This window comes from Balaenoptera physalus (assembly GCF_965194825.1).
Source record: "Balaenoptera physalus genome assembly, chromosome: 1".
NCBI classification, from domain to species: Eukaryota; Metazoa; Chordata; class Mammalia; order Artiodactyla; family Balaenopteridae; genus Balaenoptera; species Balaenoptera physalus.
In genome coordinates this window covers 32976225-32993414 of record NC_138882.1, presented here as the reverse complement: position 1 = coordinate 32993414, position 17190 = coordinate 32976225, and the positions used below count along the sequence as shown (strand labels likewise).

At 49.3% G+C, this 17190-nt stretch overlaps 1 protein-coding gene across 9 annotated transcripts in view; it reads left to right on the top strand.

Moving 5' to 3' along the window:
* SRGAP2 (SLIT-ROBO Rho GTPase activating protein 2) overlaps nt 1-14247 on the top strand; it is a 235405-nt gene extending 221158 nt beyond the window's left edge. For 4 of the 9 annotated variants that reach the window (XM_082459152.1, XM_082459150.1, XM_082459155.1 and 1 more), the window contains 6 exons: nt 971-1050; nt 3113-3293; nt 4783-4929; nt 8183-8221; nt 8434-8758; nt 10873-14247. In XM_082459152.1, coding sequence (XP_082315278.1) covers nt 971-1050; nt 3113-3293; nt 4783-4929; nt 8183-8221; nt 8434-8758; nt 10873-11256 — 1156 coding nt within the window. In that variant the 3' untranslated portion in view covers nt 11257-14247. The other 5 variants (XM_082459154.1, XM_082459153.1, XM_082459157.1 and 2 more) reach the window with 4 other exon arrangements.
* The last annotated feature ends 2943 nt before the right edge of the window (nt 14248-17190 follow it).

Genomic DNA, 17190 nt, shown 5'->3' with positions numbered 1-17190 from the left:
TGTGGGGTTGAGGGGGTGATGGTGCTTCCATAGAACTGCCTGGAAAGTCTCACTTGTTACTACCTACCGCCAGAGGAAGAAACTTTAGAAATGAACAGGGTTTTTCTCTACTTTTCAGGAAGTCAGAACTTCCTGGTGCCTCCTCCCCATGCACTCTGAAGTCCAAGAGATCAGGAGTAGAAATGACTTTCCTAATAACTTCCCTGCTCATTCTCGATTCTCCACCCTGGGTAATTTTAGGCTCCATGAATTCTGTCAAGAACTTGACCCAGCTCTCATCCGCTGCCTTCTTGCAGTGTCCAGCCCACAGCAGACTTTCTTCCCCTGCTTGTGTTTCCCACTCATTTCTATGACTCACCTCCTACTTTCTCACCAGTACTAAACCACAAAGCAGCCAGAGGCATCAAGCAAAATGAGAAAGAAGGAAAGAAAGCACTGCTTTTTAATCACTCCCTCTTATTTCATTGAATCCTCACACAACTCTGTGAGATATATAGACCATTATCCTCGATTTATAGATTAGGTAGCTGAGGCTGAAAGAGATTAAGTAATTGCCCAGGGTCACACAGCTCCCGAGTGTCAGAGCTGGTTTTCGGATCCAGTTGTATCCGATGCTAAAGCCCAGTGTTTCCCTTCCCCCATGCTCCCTCCAGGAACTAATTCACCTAGAGAAATAGCCCTTGAGGAGCTAAGTTGTTCCGTATTTTCGAAAAGATTTATAAGTTCAAATGGGGTTCCCCTTGTGTCAAGATGTTGTAGGTCCCATGTAGTCTCGAGTAGTTTTTGTAGCAGGAGCTAGCCTAGAGAATCCCGAGAGCCTTACATTTCATTATAAGCATCTGTCTGGAGTGTGTGAGCAGGATCTAGAGAGCCTAGGATAGATCCCATGTCCAAGGAAGCTGTGTGAAAGAGAAGACAAGAATTTTGTAAGCAAATGCTGAGGTCCCAGTTACTCTTGGTTCTGTTGCAGTGACAGCCCTCACGGAGAAACTACCTCGGCTGAAGACTCAACCCAGGATGTGGCCGCAGAGCACCATACAAGTGATGACGGTACGAGGCCCCACTTGGAGTCAGTGGGACTGTGGGGTGGTGAAGCAGAAAGGAGAGATTACGTATCCTGTGCTCCTGATGACCCTTCCTGCCCAGCAGTGCCCTCAAGACGAGCAGGGAGCTCTCCTGCCTCCCAGCTTCACTCCTTCCCTTTCTTGGAGAGACAGCCCACCTTCTCAAACAGAGTGGTCTCTGTATTAAACCAGAGGTGAAGAGCTAGACCTCAGCCCTTCACCCTTCTCGCCCCACCTCACTGCCCCTCGTCCACCTCCCAGCTCTTTGTCTCGTCTGGCTGTCTCACCAGTATACTGTCAGTCCCTTGTCATGGCCCAGACTCCTGCCAGGTAGCTGGAGACCAAAGTGAAGGAGAGCTCATTTGAAAAACAGAGAGCCCAGGGAATAGTGAAGCTGGGTGCCAAGAACCCGGCAGAAGCAAGCCAGAGGGGGATGGGAATCAGGACGCAGAAACCACATGCTCTCACGCCTGCCGACTGGAAAAATTGACCCTTTCCAAAGCACAGACATGCGCTGCGCAGCCTGGCGGGTGTGCGTCAAGAGCTGGAATGCGCAGCTGTCGTCCGTGGGCCTCGGCGGTGCCCATGATTTATTAGGGTCTGTCCAGCCAGCACATTCCCCCTCCTGCCAACAGTTCTACACCTCCATTTCTGGATCGCTTGGGCTCTGGAAGTCTCAGCAGCTGACAAGGGGCCTCAGAATTTTCTGGGCACAAGAACAAAATGGCACAGACTGCAGTGTTCCCTGCTCCCTGCCTTGCTATGAATTCTGCAATCCTAGGCCAGCTTTTAAAGGAGAAAAAAAAATTAGGATTGCTGCTTTGGCTCTTAAGGTCAGATGGATCAATATGATAATTTACCACACAACGGGAAGGGATTTGGTGAACCAAGGAAATTCGTATTTGATTAGAGCCTACATGTGCCCAGCACTGCTAGAGGCTTTATATGTCTTATATCTTAATCCCTAGTGAAATTGATAGAGCTGCTATTTAATAGTTAAGAAAACTGAGGCCAGAGAGGTCGAGTGACAAACCCGCAGCTGTATGGAACTGACATTGGGATATTTAGACAGGCCCCCTGTAGTGAAGTCCCCAGCCCTGCCCATTCAGGAGCAGACCCATCTGCCCCGGCTGTCTAGGCATAGTCTTGTTTGTAAGCAGCCTTTCTCTCCACTACTCAGAACATCTGATTTTAGCCCCGGGTTCCTGATCTGTGGGTGCCTTCTTTTTGCTCTCTGACCTCTACCTGCCGCCCAGAACAGATAATGACAACGATGGCAATAATAACAGTGGCTGACACGTATGTGGCACTTACTGTGGGCCCACACAGTTCTGAGCACTTTTACAAATTGTTATGTGTTGACTCCTCACACCAACTTCCTGAAAAGGGCACTATTATTATCCTCATTTTATAGATGAGGAAACGGAAGCTCACACAAAAGTAAAAACACATTGCCTTTGCACACCCCTTTTAATTTTTCAAATCACTTACATGTGCATTTTTCCATGTATTGACCACAAAATATATTTCCATATTTTGCTCCTTGGAAGGTTGATTGGGCAAGTTATTTTCTCTTTATAGAGACTAAAAGCTCATGTTCTAGTAGGGAGAGTGGATAATGTAAATAAATTATTCAAAGTACAATATGTTAAGTGTTCTAAATTAATGGAGTTATTTTATAGTCAGAAAGGAAGTAATGCTTACAAGTACAGTATGGCATAAAGAGCTATGGAAACACCAAGGAAGTTACTAGAGGAAGCAGGTGATGTTTGAGTTGTGATTCAATGTGTTTCATCAGGCAGGTGACAGAGAGAGGGATTCCGGGTGGAGGGAACAGCATGAGCAAAGGCAAGGAAGGGCATACAAGTGCTTTCAGGGGTTTGCACAGTCTGCACGGGAATCACCTGCTTTATAGATCATCTGTGACTTATTTTCACACTAGGTTATCTTCCCACCACTGTAAATTCAGTGAACTGGGCTCTTCCACCCAGTTTCCTGAGTCTGTGAGTCCCAACAACACGTGTTTCCTTCTTTTCCACCCCTCTCAGAGTGTGAGCCCATCGAGGCCATTGCCAAGTTTGACTACGTGGGCCGGACAGCCCGAGAGCTGTCCTTCAAGAAGGGGGCATCCCTGCTGCTCTACCAGCGGGCTTCCGACGACTGGTGGGAAGGCCGGCACAATGGCATCGACGGACTCATCCCCCATCAGTACATCGTGGTCCAAGACACGTACGTTAGGCCTCCTGCACCTTTAGGGGTCCCTGGCCGCACTATGGGAGTGAGACTTTATTTCTGGAGCCCAGGAGGATGAGGGAGACCAACCCCTAGGGGGCGCCGACACAGTCCTGAAGTGTCACGGTTCCTTTGAAGGGCCCCCAGACTCAGAGACTGAGTGGAGAATTATTTTTTCATCTCTCCACTCTCTACTCCCCCGCCAATCGCATCTCCACCACCCTCCCCCACCCCCAGTCATTTTAGAAACTTGCCAGCCAGCGCTCATCCACATTTATACCTGATGAGTGATAATGAGGGGTTATTATTTGACCACTTATATTTTCTTTCTGGAAAGATCAGGTTGGGAAAACATTTTGATTTCTCTGTCTTTTTTTTTTAAACAACCTGATGGCACTTTTCCACTTGCAAATGAAAATGTTGAGTTCATTTTCTAGTAGAAATCTAGCTTAAGCAGCCTTGTGGAAATAACCCAGTTCATTTAACCCAGATGAGGTTGACTTGGAGAAAGACAGGGGAGAGGAGGGGAAAGGATATCGGGGAACAAAGGGAACATGGACTGGTTCCAGAGAGACTTCATCACACGGGCTGTAGGTTGGTTCCTGCTCTTTGAAGCAATGTCTTTGGATCAGGAAGGCTTTTCCCCGTGGCCCCTCAAATCTGCCTCCCTGCCCCATTGCCCTGCCTCTGACCCCGACTCCCTCCCCTTGGATACGATGCTGTCAGTGTTTTTAGTCCTTCCCTTAATATTATTTTTTAAAGGTTGATATCCTGAATGAGCCTGCACCCTCCCAGCCTCTCCCCAGCTCGTTCTGCGGGGAAATCCTCCCTCTGTTGATAACATCGCATACCTGGTGGCCATCTGTGCGTGGACAGGACCCTCCCAAATTTAGCATTATGACTTCACTCCAGGACCGAGAGAAGATGAATTGTGGGGGAGAAGGGGCTTTCTTTGTCATCAGTAGCCAGAGGGGCCGGGAGAGCCGTGGAGAGACCTGGGACCGGCTTGGACGCTCTAAGCGGGGCTAGATGCGCTACGACAGAGTGTGGCGGTGTCCTGCCTCAACGCCGGCATCTCCAGAGCCACGGCAGAGCTGACTGCCCTTGCCCAGCTGTGCTCGGGACCTGAGCACATAAACAGCCACCTGGACCTCCTGCGGGAGGTGGCCCCGGCACAGCTGCCCCGGGAAAGCAGCAAGGGGTAGAAGGCAGACACCTCGAATCCAGGAGTCCCCTAGCCCAGCTTTCAGAGGATCTGAGGACCCCGCAGAACTCAGCAGGATTATTTATTTTTATTTAAATGACCCTCCAAAGGCTCGTAGCTTTCCTTGCCTCCGCTCCCAGAGCCCAGCCAGGCGTCGCTGCTGCCTCAGAACCATTGCGGGGTCGCGTGTGTGTCGGGGGGGCCATCTTGCCGATTTAACACTGCTTTTTGTGTTGTTGTTGTTTTCCCCTCCTCCCTGCCTGCCTGCCCCTTCTCCCCCAGCGAGGACGGTGTCGTGGAGAGGTCCAGCCCCAAGTCTGAGATTGAGGTCATTTCTGAGCCACCTGAAGAAAAGGTGACAGCCAGAGCGGGGGCCAGCTGTCCCAGTGGGGGTCATGTAGCCGATATTTATCTTGCAAACATCAACAAGTAAGCTCTGCTTTTCATTTTCTGCTCCCCTGAATGACTTGCGACATCCCGCCTCACCCTCTGGCCTAACCGCCCTCTCCATCCCTGTGCTGCATCCCCCCACTTCCCGGCCCGACAGCTTGCATGTGCTCGTGGCTGCTCCAAGGTGGACAGGGCCAAGGAAACATCCACAGGCCTCGTCAGCAGGCCCAGGTCTCCGGCTAGCGGCCGTCACGCTAAGGACGGGTGTGCCCCTCTGTCCACGCAGCGTATGTCCGCTCAGACCTTCCTGGCCATCTGACTGCTGAAACTTTGGCCAAAGCTGTAGTCACTTCACGCAAGTTGGTTTTGTACTATTTCTCAGAGGTGCCTTCTCTTTTCCAATTCTGACTCAAATAATAATCTTTGATGTCTTCCTTGGCCCTTGTCTGTCCAAAGATCCGAAGTCTCGTGCATCTTCTACCAGGTTCACGTCACCCCAGATGGTTTATCTAGATATCACGTGTCTGTTTCTCCCTCATCCTGCATTCGCTCCCCTGGAGGAAAGGAGACCACTACCCCCACCAGCCCCCCCCAAGGAAAGCTTTGTCCTGAGCTCTTTCGTCACTGTCTAACCCCCCAGCTCCCTTTTCTCTTGCCCTTTCACACCAGTAGAAATAATTTGCCATTTTTTTTTTCCCTATTGCTTTGGCCCTGTGTATTATCCTTCCCTGTTAGTCCCTTTGCAGATTCCCACTTCTGTCCAGCAGGCTCGTAACTGTGCCCCCCAGCTCTCACAGTGGCTGTTAGCAACATCCTGGGGTTTTAACTCCACCCACACCCGATCTGGCCGTCTAGAGGGATTCCACGCCTGTGTGCTGCTGCCTCCCCTAGAGACATTCAGGTTATTGGAGAACTAATCTCATCTCAAGGGGCCAGACACCAAGCCCCAAAGCCTACAGACCTCTTTCCGCCAGACCCTGAAACTTGGCCCAGTGCCAGCAGGATGACAAGCCCCAGGGCGCTCCCGATGAATATGGATTGGAGATGATGTACAGTTTTTATTCCCCTCTGGCTTTGGAGGAATGAAATGATTTGCACATTGAAAACCTGTTAACCGTAGCCTCTGGACACTGAAACTAGAAGGAGAATAAAAGATGCTTGTTGTTTTTAAACTGCACCAGGTCGCCCAGATCTCTTGGCTTTTTTCCAACCAGAGGGTAGCAGGGGGAGTGGTTGGGGCACATGTTTCTTTTCCATCTCTTTCACCCTCTACTTAGTAAAGTAGCTGATTCAGCTCACTTGGTCAGTGTAGTTACAATTTCAGTCAGATGGTAAGAAACATCAAGGATTTAATTTATTTCCCTCCAGCATAGTGCCCTGTTGGGGGGGCCAGCTAGTACAAAGTTAACTGTGGGCTAATGACATTTTCTTCATTATTTACAAGTCTACGTTAATTATAAGCCTATAATCATAAGGTTGTAAGCCTGTAATTAACCCAGAAACCAAGGCGAGGTTGGTGGAGAGAGAGTTAGCTAATTAGTCGGGTACATATTTTTAAGCCATCATATATTTGTTGCCATTTGTACAAAGGAATTGTAGACAGTAATACCTTGAATAGTCAAAAGAGGAACATCTGGTAGAAAGTCAAGGCGGTTCCCGTGAACTCCTTGGCTGGTGGTATCAGGATGGGGTCTTGGAGGACATGGTCTGCCCAGACGCCAGCTGGTCCATGGGTGAGCAGCCGCCCCCCGGGATGTCTTGCCCTTAGGACTGCTCGGCCTTCGAGCCACACCTCCTGCCCCCCACAGCTCTCCTCCCGAGCTCCTTCTCTCTCCTGAGTACCCTGGGTTCTCTCTCACCCCTGGACCTTCACATCTGCTGTCTCCTCACCTGGTCGACTCCTCTCCCTTCGAGACTCAGTCCGAAGATTTCTTTTTAGGAAAGCCTTTCTGACACCCCTGAATTCCTCAGGGCTGAGTTAGGTGCCTTTATTCTGTATTCCCGAGGCAGTCTCAGGACACAAGCTGCGCTTGGATCTCCCACCAGGCTGAGCTCCTTGAAACCAGGAACTCTGTCTTCCTCCCTCTATATCCCTGGGGCCGGGCCCACACCAGCCACTCCATAAATCTGCCTCCTTAGCAGTTTGGGCCTTGTAAGTCAGCCCTTCTCACAAGAAGGAAAAAGGAAATCAGCAAGGAGTTATTAGGGTGCAGCCTCTCAGTTCAATTCCACACGTTTACTGAGCGCCTCCTGTTGTGCCAGGTAGGCGTGCCGCTTCTTCAGGGACGAATAAGGTGATCCCTGGCCTTGGAGCTCACAGTCGGGCAAGGTGAATACCACAGAGACAAGTCACTAAAAGGTGGTTCCATAGATGCACTGAAGGAACAGAAGGGGAAGTGATCAAGTCTGCCTGCCCATGGGGGAGGGAGGGCAGGGAAGAATTTGCAGAGGAAGAAAAGTCATTTCAACTGGACCTTATAAGACTCTGCGAACATCCTTTATCCACTGGAGAGTGGCTGACCCCCAAGGCTAAAGCTGCTGAGCAGGCAGCCTCACGGAGTGGCTACTGTGTGCCAAATCCCGAACCGGGCCCCGGGCATGTATGATGAGGAAGACCTCCGCAGTGGCCCTGCCCCAAGGACCAGCTCCTTATCTTCAGGTCCTACCCCTTCCCTTCTTCCGTCCCTAACTCCCACCTCAGCCTCAGTGGCCCTTAGTAGATTCAAGTTCAGAGCTGCCCAGCTGCCATCCCAAACCAGAAGTGTCATTGCCTCTTAGATTAGGTCCTATAGTATCTGATTCCAAGAGATAATGAAATTATTCAGCAGTGGGCAACACCCATATGAATAAGATTCTGCCATACCATTTCATCTGAGAGCTTTAGTGGTCTGAAACAGATCGGCTCGGAGCCAGGGTTCAGCCCAGTGCTGGGTGACTTAGGGTCACGTAGATGTATTTCCACCCTAGAAAATGCACAAACGTGGCCCAAACTCTGCAGCACTGCAGCCTCTTGAAAAATATTCTGTTCCATGTCTGCAGAATAAGCAACAACAGCCTCTTGCCAAAGCCCAAAATAATTAGTCTTGTCAGTGGACTAAGAAACATGCTAAAATTTGGAAAAGTCATCTCTCCTCTTACCAGCAACTCCCTACCTCCTTGGTGATGGTGAGACTTTTTCTCCTACCTGGGGTCTGGGGCCTGCTTTCTGTTCAGAGCAGGTAACGGAGGGTACCTTTTCATGAATCTGTCTCCCATTAGAAACTTTTGCTTAATCAGACATTTTTCCTAACAGCACCTTACATCTTGAGAACTCAAAGCCCACGACCACCAAGTAAGTATCTATTTCTCCTTTGCCCAGGTCGGGGGTGGCAGGGAGACAAAGACATGGAGAAAGCAAGGGAAGTTGACATAGGAGAGGACATGCTCTGTGTCCTCTCCTTCCAGAAATCCCTGGGTGCCAACATCTGCCCCTCTCTCACTAATCCTAGCTTCCTCGGAGCCAGGGCTCCCTGATCACACCGCCCTTTCTGTTTGTCATTGAAGGCAAAGGAAGCGGCCAGAATCTGGGAGCATCCGCAAAACATTTCGGAGCGACGGCCATGGGCTGAGCAGTTCCCTGACTGATTCCGCCTCCCCAGGGGTGGGGGCAAGCTGCCGCCCATCTTCCCAGCCCATCCTGAGCCAGAGTCTCCCCAAGGAAGGGCCAGATAAGTGTTCCATCAGTGGGCATGGGAGCCTCAACTCCATCAGCCGCCACTCATCCCTGAAGAACCGGCTGGACAGTCCACAGATCCGGAAGACGGTGACAGCAGGCAGGTCAAAAAGCTTCAATAACCACCGGCCCATGGACCCTGAGGTCATTGCACAGGTAACTGGGGGCTCTTGGACAAATAGCTACCACAAGCCTACACTTGTCACTGCTGCTTAGTGCAGCCCGTGCTCATTATGACGGCACTTGAAAGAGAACGGTGCTTTGTACATTATACACTGAGTTCAGGGACTGTTAGACAACTAGACCCGACAAGATGGCTTTCCAAGAAATTTGTCGATCCCTCTCTCCCCAAAAAGAACTTGAAGACAAAATAAAAGAAGGCAGGCTTCTTACTCATATATGGGCTATTTGCAAGCCCGTTGTAATTTTTAAAGCCGGTAGTTACAGATTGAGTGTTTCTGATAGAATCCATTCAGCCCAAGTTTTGAGTCTTGAGACCCTGGTAGATTTCAGTGAAGCTGCCCGAGTGGTGAGGCTCAGAGGTAGTTCTGGCCGCATTTTCATATCAATGTGCCATCCCCATCATCCCTGAGGCTAATCTCTGGTCCCTAGTGATAGATCAATGATGAATCAACAATCTGCTCCTGGTCTTGAAGGCCCCAAATTACTCTGCCACTGGGCACTCCGGTACCAGAAAGGTTTCCAGCCCAAGCCTCCAGAGGCAGTGGAGATGAGCTCCCTTGCTACAGGGTCTTCCTTCCATGTATGCATCACACTGACGAGTCTCTGTTTTCCATGAAATATTAGAGATCCAACCCCACCTCTAAAAATACGACTCTCGGGGCCACTCCAAGCAGTTCACTCAGACGTCTCTCCCAACTCTATAATTTTCATTAGACCAGGTAGGAACTAAGGACTCATCGTTGCCCTTTTATGTCTCAACTGAGTTGAGATTCTCCTCACCCCAACTTCCAGGGTAGAGGCTGGTGTGGCCTCTGTTGGCTTAATCGCGGTGCTCTGCTTAGGGATGGTGTACCTGGCAAGCACAGTATTAAGCTACGGGCCTGAGATGTCTTGCTTTGCTAGCCTTCTGTTTCTGTGCCTCTCCTTAAGCTCTTGGCTGCAATCTGCCTTGCACCACGGGAATCCTCCCAGCTCCCTCTTTGGCCAGGTGTTAGGAACGTCAGAATAGCTACATAACTGGGACAGACTCTGGCTGCAGAGCGGGACTGAGGAGGGAGATGGAGTTCTTTCTGCACAATTTTAAGGTTTGAGAACAACAGAGGGATGAGTGAAATTGAACCACTGTCAGCAGAAAGCATGGATTACCCTGTAGGGCAAAGAAGCCTTAACCAGGGGCCTTTGCTTGAAACATGCAGTCTTTCCATGTGAGTTTAATCCCAAGGGAGGAGTCCTGCGGTGGTCTGGGGGTGCTAGGCACAGTGTGTGGAGAGGTGGGGAGGGATCTGGGAGGTCTCCCTGGGAGGCAGCTGGCTGCATACAGAGGGTCTTTGGTTCTGCCTTGAGCTCCTGAGCTAGGACTGCTGTTTCCTAAGATCTGGAGTATTCCACTGTGAAACTCAAAGGAGATTCACCTATGTGGACTCTGGCTCCCCCTCCTGGTCACTCCTTGGTCCCCTCTCATGGTGATGGGTGGAAGGAAATGGCTTCATCAAGATGAACGCTGTGGATGGGGTGGAGCGGGGGCAGGGGTAGGGGGGTGTCCTGATGGCTCCTCAGGGCCAGGGCTCTTGAACCTTCCCTCAGTCCTTGAGGAGGAAGGACTAACCCTCTTAACCTTTGGCCTTTAAAGTCCAAGATAACAAAGATCATACTTCATCTGTACCACTTTTTTTAAAAATTGTTTATTATGTACAGTTTCAAACAAAAGTAGAATATGAATCCCAAGTACTCATGACCAAGCTCCTGGCCACTCTTAGTTCATCCATCTTTCCTGTCCCTGCTGGATTACATGTCATCTCATCCATAGATACCTCTGTGCATGTGTCTAAAACCTGAGGGCTCTATTTAAAAAGCATCTCAACCACTCTGTCTAAAGGGGAAAAAAAAACCCTCATGAGAATGAAAGTCCTTTTGCCCCCCTTTCCTCCCATTCTGAACATCCATATGTTCAAAGATTTTGGCCAAATAAAATCATCTGGACATCTCCTTACAGTTGGTTTCTCCATGATTTGGCCCAAGTTGTTGAAATAGGACCCTGGGGGCTTCTCCCTACGTGAGCCTCACTCTCTCCTTTCTCCTGTCCGCAGGATATTGAGGCGACCATGAACTCTGCCCTGAACGAGCTGCGGGAGCTAGAACGGCAGAGCAGCGTCAAGCACACCCCGGACGTGGTTCTGGACACCTTGGAGCCCCTCAAGACCTCCCCCGTGGTGGCCCCCACATCGGAGCCCTCCAGCCCCCTGCACACTCAGCTCCTCAAGGACCCCGAGCCCACCTTCCAGCGTAGCGCCAGCACTGCTGGGGACATCGCCTGCGCCTTCCGGCCCGTCAAGTCTGTCAAGATGGCGGCCCCAGTCAAGCCGCCAGCCACACGGCCCAAGCCCACTGTCTTCCCCAAAACAAATGCCACTAGCCCCGGTGTCAACTCCTCTGCCTCCCCACAGCCCACTGACAAGTCTTGTACTGTCTGAGGGATGTAATTTAATTGGTCTAGACAAGGGGACTGGAGGGACTGACTGTTATTAAAATCTTCCTATTTAACTAGCTTGGGGACTTCAGTTGAAAATTAGGTTCTAAGTTGTTCTTGCAGGAATTAGCCTTCCCATCACCCAAAACCTTGAGAATGAAGCCCTCGTTATCGCCCAGCCCTCCCCCACCCTTCCCGCTACCCTCTGCTTCCCCCAGTTGTCGTAATCCAGCCAGCTACAGTACATACTGTTCTTAGGTTAGCCAGAGATAGGTTTTTTCCATTATCAGGTCACTGTGAAATCTGGCAAGGCAAGTCACAGGGCCGTGGGCTGAAGTCTCAGTCCCCTCAGACACAGGGGATGCCTAACCAGATGGTTGGCTGCTGACGGCCAGCTCTCAGTGGCATCTTGTTTTGGGTACTGAATATAGAGAATCATATACAGTTCATTCTCTGTTTTACACACACACACACACACACACACACACACACACACACACACAAGTTTTTCTAGTCTCTGGCATGTGTAGCCTCTCCTGGTCCTAGATAGACCGGTCTCTTTGTAAGCTATTGTGGCAGTTCACACAGGAGCCACCAGGGGTCTCTGTTTCCGTTACAAATCTCAACTCTGTCTGGGCCAGAGAACCTAGCCTTTGAAATCTCTCCACCGTGTGAAATTTAGCAGGATGGGACTCAATCCTGTAAACTGTTTGGGGTTGGGGGCTTTCTCTCTGTCTTCTTTCTATTGGTGTGAATTGATCATTGGTGTTTGCTTTTGCTCTCCTCCATTCTCTAGAACGACAACCCAATCTTCTTACAGAACTTCTAAAGTTTTTCTGAATGTATAGACGTTTCTCGGGTTCCTATCTTTGTCTCTGATGGACCATTTTCCATTTAAGACATTTTCCTGTATAAGACAGTTTTATAGTTGGTTGCTTTTAGGGTAAAGAGGCTTAAGACAGTTTTATTGTGTTTTTGGCAGGTTTGGAAAAGGTAAGAAATGGGTCCTTCCTCCCACTTTTTTGGGTACTTAAGACATAAAATTCATTATCCTATTAAAAATTAAATTCAGCTTTGCTAGTCCTAAAATTGTTCCCAAATGAAAATTTATTCTAAGTTTATCCCCTAGTTGGGTTATTCTACAAGGCCTCTCTTCAGGGACCAGCGGGGGCTTAGGGAGCCCTAGTTAGATTAAAGAGAGACATTGCTCCTTAAAACTGGTCTTCATTTATCCAGACAAGGACAACTAAGAGAACTCTTCGCCCCACAGGCTTTAAGGTCTTTCCAAGGCCCGAATCTAAGAAAATCAAAAATTGGATGAGGAATATTTTGGCCTTCCTTTGGCTGTTTTTCTGGTTCACCTCCAAAAAGCAAAAATAATACCCTTGTCTGCTTTAATTTGCTTTCCAAATCTGGTGCCCATGGTCCCAGCTCCCCTAACATCATGCTATCCCAGGAGGACCAGGGCTGGGGGCAGTCAAACCCCAGGCTCATGAGTCTCAGACAACTACTTGAGTTAAAGCTGAAACTCATTCCTCTTCTCTGTTTTCTGGTTAAAGCTGTGCTTTTTGCCTTATTTTCCACAGTTTAGGAGAGATAACGGGTTGCCATTCAGATAGGAAAATCTGAATTTTCTTATCTTTGACCCAGAAAATCCTCTTCAGACCAACATTTTGAAGTTGGTAGTTGGCTCTATGGAAAGCGGTAGGATTTTCCTCCTTTTGTGTGAAGGAAAAGAGAAGCTTTGCAGGAAGTTGTTAGTTAGGAAAGTAACCTGCAACACCAGGAAAACCATACCAAGAGCCAGGAGGGAGAGATGAAGAACTCCTTCAGTGCGTGTGTCAACCTGTGAGAGGCAACCCACAGTCCTCCGCATTCTTGGCTTTTGTTGCTCTGTTTAGTGGCCTGTCCTTGTCTGTCACCTGGACTTACACAGGTCCTGAGCCAATAGGGGCCTTTCATACCCAAGGATCTGTTTCCTTGCTGGAAATGAAACCCTACCCTTCACTTGACATTCCTTTTGATCCAACTGGTCAAAATTGGTGCCCATACCTGCCCTTTTCCTCTTTTTCCGGCACATCCTTCTCTAAGAAAGGAAAGGCAAAGCTCCTTAATGACAACACCTTGGGCCTGTTCTGTTGCTCCTGCCTTGTTTCTCTTTCAGCCCAGTACATGACTTGCATTCACCATCCCCTCGGTCAGTGTCCGTCTGCTGATTTGCATCATGAACTGGACAGTGTGTGAGAGGTCACCTGCTACCCCCGCTCTGGGAGCCGAGTTGTCTTCCCCTCTCTGGTGCTCCTGACGCCTGTGAGATGGTCCTGTCCAGAGGACTAGGAACCCTAGGAGGAGAGTCCTTCTCGGCAGAGCTCATTGCAATCAACTGGAATCGAGGTTGCACACTGTGATTTTTACACCGAAAAGCCAAACGGAGCTGGCCACCCAGGGCCTAGGGAGACCAGTCTTCCTCAGATATGCTCCCTAAACCAGCATGATGCTTCGAAGAACCCCAATCTGCCCCTGGAGCCATGGATCCTTTTCGCGGTGTGGGCTCTGATGGTCAGTCTTTGGGAAGCAGAGGTGGGGCGGGGCTACCAGCATCCCAATTTGGAAAAGAGGAGTTTGCAGCCAGCAGCCTGTAAACTGGAAACACTGGTCTCAGCCAACCTCCTCAGGGTGCCCTGGTTTCTCCCCAAAGAGATGAGGAGAGATGATGCCAGCAACAGGATGAACAGACCACTGGAAGGGCTGGTGTATATGTACTTCACGTTCAGAAGAGAAGTTAGGTCTTCCAGGGAATTGCAATGTTGTGGCGTCTGACTTGTATGTCACGTTTGTGTAAAATGGTATATTCTTTAAAATAGTGTTGATAACTGGAATATTGTATGTATGCTTGGAGATGCTTTGTGTGAACCTAAGACTGTCACTCAACAGATGTTGGATTGGGGAAAATCCAAAGCACAACTTCGAAATAAAATACGTTTTTAGGTTTCGATGCTGCAGTTTATATCCCTTCTCCACTCCCTGAAATCTCCAATCCAGGAGTCCCGCTTCCCAGGAGGGATTTTGATTCGTCTGTGGTTACGGAGCCCTGCCTGGCAACAGAAGGAGAGTTGGGGTGACCTCAGGAGCCAACCATCTTCTCCCTCCCCCAGCAAGACACAGCAGAGGTGCATTTAGAATGTGGATTTTTTTTTTCCCCCCAGCATTTTCACTTAGCCCATGTGTGGAACCTAAGAGATTGTGCAGCAAGTCTTCCCGCTCACCATTGGGCAGTCTGTTGCCATGAGAACCATTTCCTCCCCAGAATCCACCTCCCCTGTTTTCAGTGAGGACTGTTCTCATTTCTGTCACTAGTCAGATTTCCCCATTTGCAGGAGTGGAGCCTGTGCAGTTGCTTGGAAGCTTTGTCAGCCACAACTGAGGGTGACTGAAGGTTTTATTTCTTCCACAACCAAAGCCCTGGGTCGTTCTGCCCTTGGCAGCCCCCTGCCTCTGGAAGCAGAGCTTACCCGTGTGTTTGTGCTGTGGGTGTTGAGTACAGGGGTGGGGTGGGAGCATACTGAGAATGCTTTCTCTCCCTTAGATTTTGATTCTAGCAGATCATATATTCGAGGGTGAAGTTATTCAAAGGTGATCGTTTGAAATGCATCCTGGAGCCCCTAGGGCCCACACTTAGGTTTCATGGGCTTATTCTAATACCAGAGGCCCCTGGGGTGGATCAAATCTCTCATACCCAATGTTCAGTGGTAATACAAGGAATCCTACCCCAGACACGTTACATCCTCTCCTTAGGTTTGCCATTGCCATCTGTTATTTGTATATTTTTTATTCCACTTTCTCATGCCCTTCTAATGTGTCATCTTTTCTCCCTCCCTCACTTTATGGTAGAGCTCCAGCTTGATCTTCTCTCGCTGGTCCCTTGGTCTTAGCTAAGTCAAAGCTGAGGTTTTTCTGCCACCCTGTGCGGTGGAACGTAGGTGACGAGCTGTGAGATGGAGCTAGTGCTTAAGCTGTGAGCAGAGGACCCCAGATCCTTTTCAGAGAGTCCTAAGGCAAAGGCGGGCTATCCTTTTGGGGTATTCTTAACTCATCTCATATATTCTGATGGGAGCTTGATGGAAACCGGTGACAATGAACACAGTCAAAACAGACCCATTCAATCCAGATAGAAACCAAAAAAGGAGACCAGGTGGGTCTGAATTTAGGAAACGGTCTTTATGATGATCTAACCTAAATGTTTTTATCCATAGGCATATGAAGCTTCCTTTTACTCAGGAGTTAGAAACCCTGGCATATTACATATGCCAAAGACTCATTCGTTAGTCAGTTAAGCCTGACCGTGTGCCAAACACTGTCATATAGTATTGAACAGAGGAACAGATAATGGAGCTTTCTGGTTTCAGGGAGAACAGATGAATAAGCAAAATAAGTGTTACTCTAAAAATGAAACGATATAGTAAGATAGTGAGTGCCTGTGGGAAGAAGTAGTACAGTTAGTCAAGAATTCTGCTTGGCCTGGTAAAGTTGAGATGACTATTAGACATCCAAGTGGAAATATCAAGTAAAGTCTTGGATATATGAATATGGAGTTTTAGAGACAAATTTAGGAGCTATTGCATTATAGATGTATTCAAACTATGAGATCCCCAGGAAGAATATACAAATGGAAAAAAAGAGAAGGTCCCAATAATTCGAAATCTAGAGGAGAAGAAGAAGCCAGCAAAGAGGGCAGACGGAGCGAGTGACAGAAGTAGGTGTCTGGGAGAGTCACAGAAACCCGGAGAAGGAAATGTTTCAACAACGAGGATCGGCTGGCAGATGCCCGTGGGGTAAGATGAGGCCAGTGAAGAAAGGTCACCCTTGTCAATAGCACTTGCCGCACAGGGGAAATGAGCTGATTGGAGTGAGTTGGGCAGCACGTGGGTAGGGGGAGTCGAACTCCTGGCAGCTCATTCAAAGGCTTTGCTTTGAATGGGGAGCATCGAAAGGGGTCAAGGGCCCAGGTTTCTCTTTTTACAATGGACAATGTTGAGGCGTGTTTGCTCAAGGGCAGGACCCAGTAGAATGAGGGTGAAATCACAGAGCACAGATGCAAGGGCCAGCAAGGGCCAGAGAAGAGGCGCTTCCTCACTTCCTCCATCTCAGGGGAGGGAAGGCAGGCAGTGGATGTAGGGTGAGAAGATGAGGGAGTTCCCTCTTGATCTCTTCTTTTATTTCAGCGGAATTGATTGCAAATCCTTTAGCTGAGAGCGTGGGAGGAAATGGTGAGTAGAAGGTCTGAAGGGTTAAGAGAATGAGTGAAATACTCACTTTTCCATACCAAGAAAGACAGTACACAGTGGCCTGGTGCTGCACCCACTGCATCTTTTCCCACTGCCTGGGGGTGGTGCCAGGTCTGGCTGCAGGGTTTGTCCCTCCTTCTGTACTCAAAGCTCCTGGCCAGAGCTGACCTATGAAGGGGACAAGGAGCAGGGCTCCAAGACCTCATCACTCAGCCCTTCAAAAATGCCTGGGCACGCTGAGTACACACTGCCCACCTCTTCCACACACCCACCGGCCCTTGTCCTTCTTTCCCCTCTTCTTTAAGGCACTGGACAGGTGAGGCAGCTCTGACAAACAGGCTCAAGCCATGTAGGGGCAGAAAAGGCACCTAGTATTTATTCAGGACCTACTGGGTAGCAGGCACTGCATCTCATTTTGGTTTTGCACCAAGTCAATGAGAAAGGTTGAGTGACTTTCTCAAGTCAAGACTCAGACCTCTGACTCTAAAGTCCTGCCCTTCCTATGACACCACTTGGCCTCCCTCTGGAGAAGGCAGATGTGAGCTTTCTCCCTGAGAGCTGCCATCAAAGACCGCCCCCCATCCCACCCCATGCCTCTGGTCCTAGTACTACCTCCGAATTGCCACTTCTATATCTATGACTCCTCAGAGCCA